At 41.7% G+C, this 17,902-nt stretch overlaps 1 protein-coding gene across 15 annotated transcripts in view; it reads left to right on the top strand.

Annotated features, from left to right (window-relative positions):
* VEZF1 (vascular endothelial zinc finger 1) overlaps positions 1 to 17,902 on the top strand; it is a 269,814-nt gene that overhangs the window by 14,279 nt on the left and 237,633 nt on the right. For 8 of the 15 annotated variants that reach the window (XM_086954857.1, XM_086954855.1, XM_086954853.1 and 5 more), the window contains exon 2: positions 13,514 to 13,648. The exons of the other annotated variants lie outside the window; for them this stretch is intronic. In XM_086954857.1, the coding sequence (XP_086810983.1) occupies positions 13,514 to 13,648 (135 nt within the window). The remainder of the gene's footprint in view (positions 1 to 13,513; positions 13,649 to 17,902) is intronic. 15 annotated transcript variants of the gene reach the window in all.

Genomic DNA, 17,902 nt, shown 5'->3' with positions numbered 1-17,902 from the left:
TTCTTACCACCATTTCTAAGTGGTGTTTTCAGTTGAATCACTGACAAAATTGCGCCCTGGATGGGCAATGAACACACAAATAATTATTTTGCAAATTCAGCCCTGAATGGGCATTCCACAAGAACGAATATATATATATATATATATATATATATATATATATATATATATATATATATATATATATATATATATACACAATTCACAAATTTAAACATAAGAAAATCATCAACAATGCAGAAAAATCCAATGTGAGACTCATAAATGGACCACTAACTCCTCCCCAGCATTCAGGCCGCCCGGTTTCTTGGTCTGATTCTCAATGATATGGCGAGACTCTAGCCTGCGTAGCTGAAGCAGCCTATTTCCTCCCCTTATGTCTGCCGGTACTTGGTCCATGCAGTAGAAGCTAAGGAGTTCTCGGTTGCTTTGGTGAGACACTTCAAAGTGCCTCGCCACTGGATAAGTGGGATCTTTATTTTGTATGGCCCGCAAATGTTCTAAAATCCTGATTTTCGTTGGGTGAGTGGTACTCCCAATATAACGCAGGCCACACAGACATACAAGACAGTACACCATGTGGCTTTCAGAGTGTGTGTATATGTGTATATGTGTGTGTATCTATGTGTGTATATATATATATATATATATATATATATATATATATATATATATATATATATATATATATATATATATATATATTTTTTTTTTTTTTTTCTTTTCTCACAAGGAATGCGGCACACAAAGTTCTGGATTTTTTACAAGGGTTTATTACTCAAGCTCAGACCAACGCGTTTCAGCTTGGGAACAGCATAGGATTAGCACAGTGCCATCCACGCCTAGATAGAAAAGGACAAAGTCTTTTGCCATTTCTACAGCAAAGTCTTTAAGCATAGGACTAGCACAGTTCTGTCCTTGCCGAGCTGTAAAATGACAAGCCATTTACCACTCCAGACACAATATTACAGCTTTGAATTGGTAAAATACCAACTAAGCCAACCTGAAATGAGTAAAAGCAACCCCATACACAGTGTTTCGCTCTAATTAGAGTTCTTCAGAGAGGTATAGCTTTGTCTAGACACAACCCACCTAAACCTGAGAACTACCCAGAGTTCTCTAATTCTTTTTTGCATAATTTATTCGTCACTCTATGCCTGAAAGGGTATTTTTTTTAAATATATATACGGAACGTACTTCAACCTTTATTAACATGCGTTTTTCCTTTTTCTGGTGGCTAGAACGATTGTTGCAGTATGATCTATATTTATCGCAGATATGAGGTCAGGGGATTTATCCCGCAATTAATCGTTGTTTTTTACCTGCAACGTCCAAGGCCATCGCACTTGACAGCGACATGGGGAGTTTTGTTGTCATATATTACCCCCTGGTTGAGGAAAAAGCACCTTGTCCAATATAGTCACCACAGGCACAAGTAATTTGACCTGTCTGACCGGACATATCACTTCTGAAGTACGGTACCGTTTGATCAATCATTGGTGGCCGAATCTGTTTGGATCCATATGGATTCCCGAATTAAAACTACATTTCATACAGCCTGAGACCCAACTAAGCAGCCCAATAGAATGCAATACATTTCACTAAATAGATGATACATGGCACCCAATTTAATGAGGCCCCACAGTAAGGACAGGGATCAGGCCATCTCTGGCTGACAAGTAAATGTAGTCACCCGCCTTTAAGTTGATAAGCTCAAGTTGCACAAATTCATTTTTTGCACAAATGACTATTGCGTTTTAAAATGTTTTATTTACATGTTTTATACAATTGTTTTTATGATCAAGTATTTAACGGTTATTATTCTATTTATTGGCGGAATAACGCACATGATTACGCATCAGGCCATACAATTTGCTTTATTATACTTTCAGGCTGCTTACATACTTAATATATTATAAGATTAGCGGCTACAACCACATATTGAGCACTTTACTATCAGTATTTTGTTTATGTCTACTGCAAGTACTGTCACATGATGCACTTTGAAAATTGGCACGGTCACTTTAAAAACTGTAGCATACCAGAACCACATTGTCATGTGATCAAGGCTCGGAGGAGCCGAAACGTTATGGCGGCAGTTTACAACCAATAAATAAATTTGCACCTACTGGAGGTCCGTGTCTGCGTTGCTGTGATGGGGGACAGGATTGCCTTCACTGACGCTGTGGATTCCGTGATATATACATATTTTTGTTTACTATGATTGATTTTTGGAGGGATAAGGGCATCTTGAGTCATGAGGAGTATACATTTATTAGAAATGATTATCTGGTTACTCTGACTTTTTTATCACATTCTTAAGATACACAATAATGCAAAAAGGCCACCGGCTAGACCTATAATGTCATCAAAGGGTAGGCTTTTAGAAAATACCTCTATCTTAGTGAATTATATCCATATCCCCTTTGTCAAGGATAGTACTGATTTTATTAAGCCGATTGCCAACATCAATTGGGACAGTTCGTTTTTCCTGGTTACACAGGATATCTCCAGTCTATATACCTGCGTCAATCACAATCCGGGAATAGAAGCGGTAACAACATTTCTGAAAACCAGACCGCTGAGATTCATGGAACATAGTCAGATGATTGTGGATTTCATGACCTTCTGCCTAATATAATACAATTTTTGCGAGCACGTGGCCTGGGCGGGTGTGAATGAGATCTTGGCTCAGAAAATAGCAATTTGGACCTGCTATATTGACGATATATTTTTCGTCATGACGGGTACCAGGAATGAACTAGATAAGTATATAGACAGCCTTAACAACAACATCAACATACAGTTTACTGGAACAATCAGTAAATAAAAAGAGGTAGCAAATCTGGATTTTACGTTTTTCGCTGATGGGGGCCAATTAAAAACCAAGCTAATTTAGGAAACCCACAGTGGGGAACACTACATTGCACTACACCAGCCAACATCCACGCTGTGTCGTAAACAGCATTCCTTAAGGAGAATTGTTATGCCTCAAAAGGAATAGCACATCTAAAAAAGATTATGATACAGCCGCTGAGCATGCAGTGATTCGGTTTGCCCAAAGTGGCTATCCTCAGAAGGTATTACATAACGAAGGTTAATTTACGAGACAGAGCAGAACTTCTCAACAGGACAGCTAGGCCTGTTGAGGAAGAGACAACTAGGATGATCATGACACACTCCATAGACTCTGGAGAAATTCGCCAGATTCAAGGGAAGCATTGGAACATTCTTAGATCGGATGGTGTGATTGGAAAATCCATCATGCATAACCTACAGGAAGAATGTTTCCTTAAAAGACATGCCGGTCCATAGTCATTACAGTAACACAATGACAGCTAGTCCATGTAGTGTCAGGGGGTTTATCCATGCCTCAAATGCAAGGCATGTAAAAACAGCAAAGTAGCGAAAGAGTTTCAGGTGCCAGGCAAAGACCAGATTACGTTCATAACCAGACTTCTTAACTGTAACAGGGAATTTACTGTGTTTTGTCTATTGTGTCCGTGCAACCTACGTTATGTGTGGAGCACGATACACCAGGCAAAAAAGAGGATTTTGGAGCACATGCATGCTATCACCAAAAAAGATAACGGCTACCCAGCGGCCAGACATTTTGCAGAACACCACAACAGCAATAGTCAACAGCGGAGATTTTTCTGTATAAACCATGTCCGTCTGCCAAAAAGATAGGGTAAGAATGTTGAGGCAGATGGAGTCTAAATACATAGTGGATATGCGCACCCTTAGCCCACATGGTCTGAACTGCAAAGAGGAACTGTGGGTTCATGTAGGTTAAACCATTTCCATGTACATGGTGATACTACATTTTCGAATACTGGTATATTGCTATATTTTTGATTGCTATATTTTAGAATACTGCATAACCTATGTACTATGTAATTAGATTAGTAGATTTAAGTGACACGTGTGAATTAGATACATGCACCAATGGGAGATATAGTCCAAAGATAAGGAATAGCCCCACGATTTGAGCAGGTCTCTTACACACACACAGTAGACTAAGCATGGTTCTTCCTTCATAATACATTTTCTTCATGTATGTAATTGATTTACCCCACATCTCCTGCAATCCTGTCTTTTTCTACACCTACCTCCTTTTTCCCCCACAACCTAACCTAGAAAAAGATAGAATGGTAAAAGTAAAATATATTGACATAAAACATAAATATAAAAAAAGTCTAGATATAAATTTATAAATAATTTTCAACAAAATGATTAAGAGAAAAAATGATCGTAAATGTTTTGTTAAGAAATCTCTTCTTGTCAGTAGTTTCATCTATTTGTTCAGCCACGGGACTGGAATAAAGTAACTTCATTAATTTACCTTGAGTGTGCGCCACCCTGTTTTTTTGCAGATTCTTTGACATATATATATATATATGTATGTATGTATGTATGTGTGTGTGTGTGTGTGTGTGTGTATATATATATATATATATATATATATATATATATATACACACATCTACATCCAGCCCGTCTTCACAAGTGCTTGCTGCACAGAAAGGCACACAGACAGCACAATTAGCACTCCAAGGCGAGGTATGATATGATATATATATATATATATATATATATATATTCGGTACAATTCCAACCACTTCCAGAAGAGCCCCTGGCGAAGAAGGAAACTCAGGCCTCTGCAGCAAAGTTTTTCAGGCAAGAAATATTTATTTGTCACCCCTCACGGCGACGCGTTTCGGGCTATGCAGCCCTTGATCATATATATATATATATATATATATATATATATATATATATATATATATATATATATATATATATATATATATATATATATATATATATATATATATATATATATATATATATATATATATATATATATTAAAGAAGTACGACGCTTGTGGGATAAAAGTTTCTTTAATCCGCCGCCGCCAAACGCGTTTCGTCTGCCAAGCAGTCTTGCTCACTGGACAAGAGGAGAAAGCGCGCTTTCTCCTCTTGTCCAGTGAGCAAGACTGCTTGGCAGTCGAAACGCGTTTGGCGGCGGCGGATTAAAGAAACTTTTATAATCCCATAAGCGTCGTACTTCTTTATTTAATATTTAGGACTTGGCCCAAGGAGTCCTCCCACGACGACGGAACTTTCGTTCTGGAGCGGGCAGGATATGCTTGAGCAGCACCTCTGATATATCCATCTATCTCCAAAGTGATCCTTTCGGTGAGAAAAGAGGGCGGCACACCAGACACGCTGCCTTTATTTTTGACAAGAGCAAAGACCTCATCGTCAACGAGCCTGTCAGTGAAGCTGTCGTCAACGAAGACATCGCCGAAGACACCGCCGACTAAGCAATCGCCTGCAACGACGAAATCATCGACAAAGACACCACCGTCGGCGACGACGATGACGCCATCGACGACTGGAGATGTTCCAATGATGGCAATCGCACCGACTGTGATAGTACCGTCAACCATCACTGGTTTACCATAGACGACCTCGTCAACGACAAGAATTTCTTTGACGACGATGAGACTAAACTCGAAAAATCCAGTTTATCATGCAGTTCTGTCAACCCTGTTCCAGCAATCTGTGCAACCTCTACTCAGGACACCAAAAATTTCTCCGCTACCTCCAAGCCATCTTTTGGATGTCAAGGATTCGGATGAGGACGAAGGCCAGTTTCAAGCCGCACGTAGTTCTTCTGAACTGAACGTTAAATATCTGGAAGAGGATGATGAATATGATGATGAGGAACATTATTACCAGCATTATCAGGCCCCTCCTGTTCAGTACCAACAATACTTTGAGCAACTTAGACTACAGCCTGCACAATTTCCTCCGGCTTGAATTCTAGACCTTCAGAATAAGTTGGCAGACTATATAAGAGAATATTTTCTCCTCAGGAGAATGTTTTCTTGTCTCCACCTCCCCAGGTAGCTCCACAAGCATCGCTGCATGCCGCTCCTGGGGTGGCACCATGTCTCCTTCCTCCCATAGAAGACACTACTATAGCTGAGGAGGAGCAGGAAGGAGAGATACCAGACCCTCCTCCACCAGCGTATGAGTGGGATGATTACATAGCACCAACGCCATCCCCCCCACCTCATCATCCTTCGGATGATGAGGTTTCATCTTCAAACAGTTGTGCATCAGTTGAACTGTTTCCTTTATGATTTTAAGGACCAGGCAAGAAAAACTGTCGGATCAATACCCATCATTGATCATATTTGGCAAGAAGGAATCAAGGTCTTGAAGGCACCAGCTTCCTTGGTTCCTGTGCTGCCAAGGTTGGATAAAAAATATAGAGCAACGGAGGGCTCTCCTACGTGTTTTATAAGTCACCCTAAAAAGGACTCTGTGATCTCTGACGGCTCAGACACTATCAAAAAATCCATCTATGCCTATCATTTCTCAACCAGACAAGGAAGATCAACTCTTTGATTCAATTGGGAAAAGATTCTCATCAATGGCGGCAGTCTCAGTTTGGGCGGCTAATGCTTTGGCCATTTTAGCACGTTATGATAGACGGATATGGTCAAACATCGGTTCAATGAAGGTCATCCCGGAAGATAGCAAAGAGGAGTTTCTTAAAATACTCACGGAAGGAGAAAGAGCAGCGTCAGAAATAATTGACATTGCTATGGACATTGCCACAACTGGTTTCAGGCAATTGGCTGGGCTGCCATTTTAAGGCGTTATGGGTTGGTAAAGGCAAAAAATTTCTGCCTGGAAGTTCAGACCAAGATCTTGGATATGGTCTATGATGGTGACAGCCTATTCGGCAGCCTCCTTGATGAGGTACTTACCTCCATTAAGAAAGATACTGACACTGCTTAGGCGCATGGAACTCTTCAGTACTGCAAGGTGCCATTTCAGAGAGCCAGAGGTAGGGGCTTTCCCAATTATAGAGGAGTTATCAATGTTCCCAGTCCTGTCAGACCCATCAGCCGCAATACCGTCAAGGATATCAGCAGCAGTCATACCACCAAACGAATACAGCTGGTTTCTCCAGACAAGGCTCCAAACGAAAGCCAGGATCCCAAGGCTGTGACACCGGCCGCAAACAGGGAATACAACAGGGTACCAGCTGCTTTTATCCCCCCCCGAATGGTGCAACAATCTCCAAGCATATCCACCAGTGATGAGACCTCACTTCAGACAAGTGGGTCCTGGATCTCATCTCTTATGGCGACACATTGGAACTCATCCAAAAACCACCCAATACCCCTCCCAGGGGATCGCACCCCCCTCACCTTCACTTACTCAAAAAAGAAGCACGTGTCATGCTTCAGAAAGGGGCAATAGAAAAGGTCCCTTTTTCCCAAAGGAGGAAAGGCTTTTACTCCTGCTTCTTTCTGAGTCGCAAAAAGTCGGGAGAGTGGAAGCCTATCCTAGACCTCAGAAAATTGAACACATTTCTTAAGGGTCAAACATTCAGGTAGGTTACTCTTTTAGACATCCTACGACGCCTTAACAATGGCGATTTCATGACTTCATTGGATCTTGAGGATGCATACTTCCATGTCCCTCTTCATCTGAAACACAGGAAATTCCTGAAGTTCACAGTGGCTGGTACCCACCATCAATTCAGAGTCCTTCCGTTTGGCCTCAAATCGCACCCACGGACGTTCACAAAAATCCTCGCTCCAGTGGCAGCAGCCTTGAGAAACCATGGTCATCGGGTATTCCCTTACCTTGACGACTGGCTGCTAAAGGCTCCATCTTCTCACCTAATAGAGAGTGCAACAAACGATTGCCTCTCTTTTTCACAAACTGGGTCTCAGTCAATTTTCTGAAATGTTCAATTTTCCCAAACTGGATAACATTTCTGGGGGGGAAGCTTGGCACCATCCAGAACAAAGCTTTCCTTTCCGAGTAAAGGCAACAAAGGTTACGAGCATTAGCACTCAAGCTGTACAGAAAAAAGTGTGTTTCTGTGAGTGTTCAAATCTCTACTGGGAATGCTTCTTCCGCAATAGATCTTGTGCCAATAACTCAATTGCACATGAGACCTCTTCAATAGTAATTGCAACTTCAATGGATTCAGACCTCAAGTTCCTTCGTAATCCACATCACTTCTCGGATGAAGGAGGCCCTAAGGTGGTGGGAGACTTCACATCTGTTCCGAGGCCAGTCTTTTCTTCCAGTCATCCCAGATTACGTAGTAAGAACAGATGCTTCTATGGAAGGCTGGGGAGGACACCTGCAGGACCTACAAGTGCAAGGGAAGTGGCCCTTGGCTTAACGGCAGATGCAAATAAACACACTGGAACTGAAAGCCATTTTCCTATCTCTTCGGACTTTCCTTCCTCGAATACAAGGGTCACGGCTGGACGAGATATTTGCAATCTGGGGGAAGCCAGTGCTGGCACTATTTGCGACCCAGCTCAACTCCAAATGCCGATTCCCTTTCCTAAAGTCTTGGGGTAATGCCCTTTTGATGCGCTGGTCATGGATCTATGTATACACTCCCCCTCCCCCCCCCCATTCCTCTTATACCAGGGTCCTCATGAAGATGAAATGGGAGCATTGCCGCATTCTGCTGATAGCCCCCAGGTGGCCCAGACAGCAGTGGTACATGGAACTCCTCCTTCTGTCGGAATCGCAGCCCATCCATCTGGTGCCAGTGCTGTTGACAAAGAACAAGGGCCAAGTGCGTCACCCGGAGCCAGCTTCTCTCCAACTGCATGCATGGCTCCTGAATTCTTTGAATTTAGAGATTTGACCATTGAGCAAGACTGCAAAGATATTACTGGCAAGTCTAAAGCTGAAAGCACCAATAAGACTCAGAGGCTTCAGTGGAAACGCTTCTCTGTATGGTGCAAACGTAAGGTAATAGATCAATTTCTCTCTGCTCCAGAAGAGATCCTGCCTTATTTGCTTTCTCTAGCAAAATCTGGTCTTGCACACTCGTCAGTCCGAGTTCACCGAGCTGCTATATAAAGATACAGACGATCGCCACATACTCCAACTTTATGGTCATCAAGATGTAGAGCAATTTATGAAGGGACTATTCTAAGCTTTCCCGCCCATCAAAAGCTCCACCTCCGGAATGGCAACTTTATGGTGTTGTTGTGTCAGTTGCTAAAACAGCCATTCAAGCCCATTCTCAAGGCAGAATTGAAGTACTTTACCTGGAAAGTCGCCCTTCTAGCACATACCTCGACAAGAAGGGTTAGTGAGAGGCAGCCCTCCACCATTTCCCATCCGTTTTTGCGCTTCACTGATCAAATGTTCATTCTAAGGACGAACCCCAAATTCATCCCTAAAGTCCCTACTCAATTCCTTAGAATGACTGGCTCATTCAAATGGAAGTTCTTCCCTAACTCCTCCATGCCTGCCGAAAGAGCACTGCACACTCTAGACCTCGAGATGTCTTACATTTTATTTGCAAAGAACTAAATACATAAGGAAATCAAATCAGTTATTCATAGCTTATGGTCAAACCTGTCAAGGCACTGCAATCTCTAAAGCTACTATAGCCAGGTGGATAGCGAGCGCAATTCAATTTTGTCATGACAATGCTGGCAAGCCATTATCGAGGACTTAAAGCGCACTCCACTAGAGAAGTTTCAGCATCAACTACTCTATCTACCGGAGTATAACTAGAAAGTAGGAAGTGGAGGAAAAAAAGATGGGGCAGTTCATGTCCATATCTTATGATAAGAAATTTCTAGCTAGGTGAAATTAATTGGGAGGATACATATGGTGGATGAATTGTCTCTGAAAGGAAGCATGTAAAGTGAGTAGGACGATAACAAAAACAATACTTTTATATTATTGCCTGAATATTCCAAGTCTTAACATTGTTTGAAGAGTAAGGGTTTCACGTGTTGGTGAAGCGTAGATAATGAAGTTGCATTTTGTGGATGGATTTGAAAGGTATGCAGGCCATTCTAACATATATTCTGGGGTCAAGAGGAAGCATTTCGGATCTCTGCGTTTTGTGTTTTTGTTATCAGTTTGTTGCTTCTAACATTAATCTTGCCTTTGAGCACAGGATCATAGTGAATCGATAGTGTTGGTTTGGGCACACCCTTTAGTGTAGCACCCACTGAATTGGTATGGGGCAAAACGAGAGATTGTACCGCCAGGCGAAACTTGTACGCTTGTACTTGTTAAAATGGATATTTATTCCCACCTATGCATTTATTCTGGTGCTCTCAGCTCGGCTTGCAATATCTGGGTCTTATACTGAGTATCAGTCTTCTGAAAAGACTAAAGTCTGTAGCAGATTATTTGCAATACCATAGTTTTATTTTTATTTTTGAAGGCCTTGTTTTCTTAAACTGCCGATAAGTTTCCTGTACCAGCTCCCAGTCTTTCTTCAGAGGCAACCAGAAATGACTCAAATAGCAATCCAGAAATTTGGGACCGTAGCATTGTCTCCAAGTCTCTGTAGGGCTTTTAACATATCAACAGTTTCTCTTTTCTGTTGTACTGGTTTCCCAGGACCACCCATATTAATCAAGTTTGAGTTTCTTTGCGCTGGTCATGAAGCTTACTGGGAAAGGGCCTAAAATATTGGCAAAACTTACCTTTGCTCATTGCTGCTGCAGCAGCTGTAGTCTGAATGAATGAAAATTGAGAGTAGATCACTGGGAATAAAAGTACAGAGAATATGGAAAACCTTCAGCATCTTTCTGAGATCTGGACCCAAAAACTTCTGCTTCTGGAAATTCCTGAAAACTGAACTATTCAGTCGGTCTAAATGGCTCTTCTGGATTTTGTTGGGGCTAAAATCAGCCAAGTATCACACCTTCTCTTCCTAGATCACGTTCTTAACCGCATCGCTGCGGCGGCTTTTCCCGCTGTGTGCTGCATTTTTTAAATTACCGCGTTACATGACGAGCTCAGCTCGTCATCAGCACACGGCAGGTAAGCCTGATGACGAGCTGAGCTCGTCGTCAGCATCGAAGTGGTTAAGACCACTTAGTGCTCCTGACTTGTTGTGCTCTGAAGTAACCAAAAGGTTACACACCGTGCATTCCAAAAATCCAAAGGAAATACATTGGACCTTCTGTAAATACTTATAAGGAGTCATTGATCCAGTATTTTGGCTTGATAAATTCCTCACTTGTTTTTTTTTTATCAATTAGAGAGTTGCATCCTCAGTGGGATCCAAACCTTGTTTTGACAGTGTTGGATTCCCAGTAGCTTTCCGACTAGCCCTTCTTCAGCTAGGTTCTGTCTGCTTTGGTGCCAAATTAGTTCTCTCTTCACTCATTCTAGTGCATCTTTTGCATTTCCTTATCAACCAGTAGATATTTTCTGGTTTCTTCTGAATCCTTGTGATGCTTTCTTGGACAAAAGGAAATTTGCACTAATTATATGTGAGTTGAATTCAGATTTTCCTTTAATAGAAATAAGGAGTTTATACATCTCTTGTCTTTGTGATGTATGGTGGTAATGTGTTAGGTGAGTAGGGTCTGACCTGTTTTCTGATTGATTGCATTCTTTTGGGTACATTTTCATCACATAGTAGTAGTGGACCACTCCAAAGAAATGTGTCCTTACTGCTGCAAAGTAGATGTAGCCAAGCTGAGATCTACAGTTATGGGTCACATGCATGTGCTTTGAAAAATGTACTATTGATCAGGTGCTTAGTTTGGCCAGGTGGTATTGTGCACCTTACGTTTAATGTGGCCCAAGCTATTTTTCTTAAGCTCTTTAGGATCTCATCTACCTCTCTGCTCCCATTAGTTTGTAGTGGATTGTTGCCAGGTGTTAAGAGATGTGGAACGTTCTTTACCTGTAGTACTATCTTTGTATTTTAAAGTGTGTGGTAGATGGGATGCGAGAACGAAGTGCCATGTCCCCTTTCTTCTCTTTAGTCAATTTGACTAAAGAGAAGAAAGGGGAAACGCCCTTTGGTTCTGCTCCTTTTTGCACTGTGCCACAAGCTTCTTAAACTTTAAGAATGAAAGGGAGCTCATGAACATCTAGTGTTGTACAATTTCTGAGAACAGTTCGGTTTCAAGACATTCTCAAGTTATTTTAGGGTGCCTGCTGTTTGGCTACTATAAACTTGTTTGTGCAGGAAACAAACCTGTTTGCATAGATCATAGCAAATAAAAGTTAACTAACATTTGTAGGTTTTGTTTACTAAATTGTAGATGGGCGTTTTGTGACAGTAATATTTTTTCATAATAATAGAATTGCGCTCTTTAAGACTTTTTATTAACCAGAAACTACCTGTGTTAGTCCTTGTAGTTTCCAGTTAGAGTGCATAATGACAATGCAACTCAGTGACAAAGTAAAATACTACTGTAATTTTATTTCATTTGATTAGGGAAAGAATGATGGAAAAATCAGCTGAGGCACAGTGAAAAATTATCTATTTTCAATAAACAATGTGATAAAAATGTACACTTGCATAATTCGTATTCAAAGTTTAGTTGTTTGAAAAATGAAGGAAGAAATTAGATTTATATTCACTGGTAAAGACAACATGTAAAAAAAGCAAATATACTACCTACATGTTTTGCGCAGACCCAGACCCAGACGTACTTATTTTTTTAATATCTTTTCATTGAGTTTTCAAACATATACAGTGTAATGCAAAGCACGTAAACAGTTGAGCCATCTTGCATTCAGTACAATCGTATGATATAAATACTATTCAGCATGCTGTTCTCCGTTGCCAAGTCTAGCTCATACATCAGGCTAACGGCGTCATCAGTACAATATTATGATCCTACAGCAGCATCCGCTCAAGGAGGTTTGATATTGGATAGGTCCATGATTTTGGCAAGCATTTTGCCTCAAGCAGACAAGTCCTCTACAGATTTTTAGTCTCTGCAAGTGAGCTTCTCATGCTGCTTATTTGCTACTATCTCCAATAAGTCTGCGTTTTAATCCATTATTTATAACCTGATAATTCCTGATTAATCCCACAATCGAGAAAGTGTTTTCTGCGCCACCTAATCCAAAAACATCCCAAATAATGTACCCATCTACTATCTTTTGATCGACACGAAGGTAAGGTTTTTGCAAAACTCCCCCCGTTGTCTTCGACAATGGAGCAATGGAAAAACTTGTATACAATTTATGGTACATGGTTTTGCAACAGATAATATAACTCCCTTATTTTTGGCGAATAAATCTAGACACAATATAGAGTAAAATCAATGTTCATTGTACAACAGTCTTTTATAGAGTAGATGGATCTCTGCTTTTGAGTAATTGCATTTATGAGTTATAGATCCTACCCATCAGCCTAATTACGTACTAACGTGGTTTAAAATAATACTCTTAGAAGGGGCAATCTGTGTCACATAATTTGTATGACCAAGGGGTTATGTCAGTGTTTTAAGATTTTTTTTATTTTTATTGTTCAATCTCTACATGGTCAATTTGCCTCCAGTTCTAGATGAAGTGTCCATCTTTTCACTGAAAGTGTGTGAAGTCTATATCTTCAAAAACACAAAAGGTGATGGGGAGGGATGCTTGAAAATCTTCTAAACCACAGGCAGTTGCTCTGGATACCATTTCAACCCATTGTTTTTCACCCACTTTGCCGGTTTAGACAGAGGCCCGCCTTATGCAAATCAGTTCTGACTCTGCTCCACAATGGAACCCGAACTGCCAAGCAAGATTCATTCAAGAAGGGAACACCAGCAACCCAAGCCCGGTTTCGGCCTTGTTGGGCCTCATCAGTGAGGTATAGCTTGGATCCCATTATCTTGTGCTTAAAGCCTGTACCCTAGCTACCTAGTTGTCACATATGCACCACGAGGACTACAAATAATACAGAACAAATATTTTGTGTTGCGTTAATGTTGGTAGTATGCATTGTCAATGATTTTGTGTAGAATCAAAACAATGGATGTTATTCATTCACTTATTTCATTCACACATTTTAAAACTTATTTTGTTAGGCTTTTTGGTTTGCAAGTTATCACAGTGACTTATCATTCTGCCAGATAACAATATTGAACCCTCTTTATCTAATACAGTGTCTCCATTAGAACAGGCTAAGCTCAACATTGGGTCAAAGCAACTAATGCCAAGTGTGTTTAAGATCAATCATATTGCCTGTTGGTATGTCATTCCGTCTTGAGCAACAGCAAAATTATCCCATCTTGACAGCTCTGGCCCTCCTACTTATATTAGCAGTCCCCAAATACAACATAACAGTAAGAACCATCCTGCTGGAGAGTAAGTAAAAGATTGATAATGTGCAGAATTAGCCATTACACTTGATCCCCGTAAGGGGGCAGTGTCTAGTCTCTTCTGGATGACCCTTTAGCATATAGATAGGGACAAATAAAGATGATACAAACTCAATGGCTGCTTCCAACTTGTCATTACCCGCCCCACATAAACCAAAAACGGACAGGCTTCGCATATAAATGCCGGTATCTTAGGAGATTCTTGCCTACGCAGGCCTTGTCTCACCTCTTTCCTCCATGTTTTAACCTTGCACTCCACCCACTTATGTAGTTCTTTTCTCCACTTCCACAAGCTAGGTCCCTTGGGTGCCTTCCAGCTCACTGCCAGTTGCCACCTAGCCAGAATAAATGCCAGGCCTACAAATCGGAGTATGACGGTACTCACCTTGCTTCGTGTGTACAACCCTAGTAAACAAGTGTGGGGTTGCTGGGAGTGTTCTGTCTGTAGTCCTAATAATGATTTGCACCACTGTATCCCAGTAGCTTATCGATGAGGGGCAGGTCCACACCAGATGATAGTATATGTCCCCGCCAATTGACATCTCTGGTACCCAGCCTGGGTATTAGGAAATCTTAAATGTATTCTTTCATGGGGGTGATATAGACTTTGTAAGTAGTAATATTGTGTTTTTTTTTGATAACTTGGAGTTCGTAGAAGTAATGTGTAGTATTGTAGACCCCAGTCCAGTGCTCCTGTAGTCCAGTCAGATCGCATTTGGATTAGGCTATCAATGCTTTAAGTAACAACATAATCACTCTGTATTTGCCATCCAATTTTGCAATAGAACTGTGACCCCATTGATGTTCCCCAGTGACAATCTCTCACCCTGGCTGCCCATTGTAGCTGCACTGCCGGGTATTACAGTTCTCAATCTAGGTGAAGCCACCCTCATCCATGGGAAGTCGAAGTTTTGCCAGTTCTGTCCTATTTCTCTTAGGCTCCCAAATCCGGTTTTACAGCAATGAATCAATCTCTTTAAGTGACTTTCTAGAACTTGTTATGGTTGACCCCCTTCCTACCCTCCCCCCAAAAAATATTTAAAAAATCACTCTGGGCAGTTCTCAAGTTTAGGTGGAGAGCTGCTCGAGTATAGAGCACTCAACACCAGCGACACTCTAAATTTGCTCTCTTCAAAAGTATGCTTTTCTATCAAAGTCTTTAGGCATAGGATTAGGACATCACCATCTACGCAGAGAAAGAAAAAGACAAAGGCTTTTGCCATTTCTACATCAAAGTCTTAAAGCATAGGATTAGCACAGTGCTATATATATCTCTTAAAGACTTTGATAGAAAAACATACATTTGAGGTGAGCAAATTTACAGATATACAGTCTCTCTGGTTTTGAGAGTGCTTTATACTGGAGCTGCTTCAGACCTAACCTTGAGAACTGCCAAAAGTTCTTTGCTTCTTTTTTTTGTTGCCTAATTTATGCGTTACTCTATGCCTGAAAGGAGATATAGTGTGTGTGTGTGTGTGTGTGTGTGTGTATATATATATATATATATATATATGTATATGTGTGTATATATATATGTGTGTATATATATATATATATGTGTGTATGTGTGTGTATATATGTATGTGTATATATATGTATGTGTGTATATATATATATGTGTGTGTGTGTGTATATATACACATACATACATATACACTCACACTAGAAGCAGTAAGAATACCATTTTTAGAGAGGGCTATATTCTCAATAGCTGATAGTGGGAGTACCTGTCAAAATTTGATGCAGTGGTTCTTTGCTGACGGGGCTGCCCGAACATTACCCTTTAGCAATTGACTACTGTCTTGTAGATGCAGATACTTAATATTATACAGTTTCCACAGAAGATAGTGTTCCTTCTCCGGGGGTTCCATCCCCTGCCTAGGAATGCAAACTGGTAAGACACCAGTTTTGTTTCTGCTTATTCTTAAAGCGGGCATTGACCTAATCAATTCCGTCCCTCAAAAGCGCCCTGCAAGTTTTCCCTTTTGCCTCTGAGGTAGAGCAACTTATCATCCGCATATAGCTGCAGATGTAGGGGGATCCTGGTCATCACGAGATCCTGGTAACAGCCATCTTGTCTGTTCATGAGTGCCAGTGGCTTTGGAGTAAAGAACCCAACTCATTAACCCCTTCGCTGCGGCGGCTATTCCGCCGCAGCGCTAAGGGGGTGGGGCGGCCGCGCGGCGGTTCCGTGCTTGTGACGGAACCGCTCCGTCACGGCTCGCGGGTGAGCTGTGCTTGTGACGGAACGGTTCCGTCACGAACCCGCCCGCCCATTATTTTGTCAGCGCAGGTGCGGAATTTGCGCCGCGCAGGTGCGGCATGCGGGCCGTGAAGGAACCGTTCCGTCACAAGCACAGCTCACCCGAGGCTTGTGACGGAACGGTTCCGTCACAAGCATGCAAGGGGTTAAAATTCCCAAATCAGTTTAGAAAAATAGAGGCAAATGTAATGAGCAAAAAGACACCAAGCTTGTCCCAATAGGTTATGGGAAACTGGAGACATGAATTTTTAAAGATTTAAGTCAAAAAGTGCCTTGTCGTCGGGCACTATGGCAAAACAACATTGTGTGGTGGAACGGAAGCTTGGCGCAATTTCTGGCAGCCCACGATGGAGCAGGGTTCAAATACATCAAGCGGGTTATCTAGGTAAAAGCTTTTACCTTCAGACTTAGTCTCTAACTGCTTGGGAAACATCTTCTTGCAGCCCCTAATTCCTTAAGACAGACTTCTGGGTAGCCGGTCTTATTTCAGCCAAGTCCTCTTTAATGGCTGCCGCCTCTTGGATTCATGAGTCCTACTTTTTGGGTCCCTGTAGCAAGTAGACGGGAAGCCAACCACTTCATCTTTGGAGAATCTCCGGGTGCTTGCTGGTTTTAGGAGTCCTTTGGAGTCCTCTTACATCAGGGGTCGAGAGTTGTCTTCATCAGAGCCTTCTTGCTGTACTGTACTATTACCCACCAGGCAGGCTTGTCTTCAGCTTATTTGACCACTCCCCTAACTGACTGTCAAATGTGTTTTTCTCTCCTCCTGTGGCCAGAGCCTGTCTGTCAAAGAGGGTCCTAAGATATAAATAGGAGAATCCTTCCCTGCAACCTCAAAGTCAAAAGATCATGCTGAAGCTGCCCTTTGTTCTACCAATTGTTCCTGGCTACTCCCAGATGGCTAATCCCTGCTAAATGGTCAGCAGTCCACACCTATTGCCCTTTCATGTGCTCCTGAGAAAGCCATGCTCCTCTGAACAGGAGTTGTTAACTCTTCAAGCCAAGGATGTGTATTCCAAAATTCCAACTCTGACGATGTGGTGATTGGTGGGTGGGAGGGGAGGTGGCAAAGCATGCATAAGTAAGGCTGTTCTTCTGTGAGCTCTGGTGCAGGTCCAGCCTGAAGCTCTCATTTCCACCCTTAATTTTGAGTAATTGTCCACCACCTATGTGCCCCCCTCACCCGGGGTGCCACTGGAGGCAGGGTGACACTTGACTCCGCAGTTCGAGTTGGGTTGTGGGCTCCCCTCCGATGCCATGTCACCCCAGCAAGTGGATCAGAGTCCTGAGGGAGAAGTAAATGTGTATATAAGAATAAGGGGCAACTCAGTAACCCTGGGACTTGGGTAATCAAGAAATACAGAAAATTGAGCTTTCAAAAGGGGCGGGGGGGGATGTCTACTTCCTGGAGAAAATTATTTTAAGCAACAAAAGATAGGTTCTATTTCTAAACAAGACCGTTTGATTCACTACTTTGAGC

The sequence above is a fragment of the Lissotriton vulgaris genome, chromosome 2_1 (genome assembly GCF_964263255.1).
Source record: "Lissotriton vulgaris chromosome 2_1, aLisVul1.2, whole genome shotgun sequence".
NCBI classification, from domain to species: domain Eukaryota; kingdom Metazoa; phylum Chordata; class Amphibia; order Caudata; family Salamandridae; genus Lissotriton; species Lissotriton vulgaris.
Note: the sequence above shows the minus strand (reverse complement) of the source record. Positions and strands in the feature narration are given on the sequence as shown.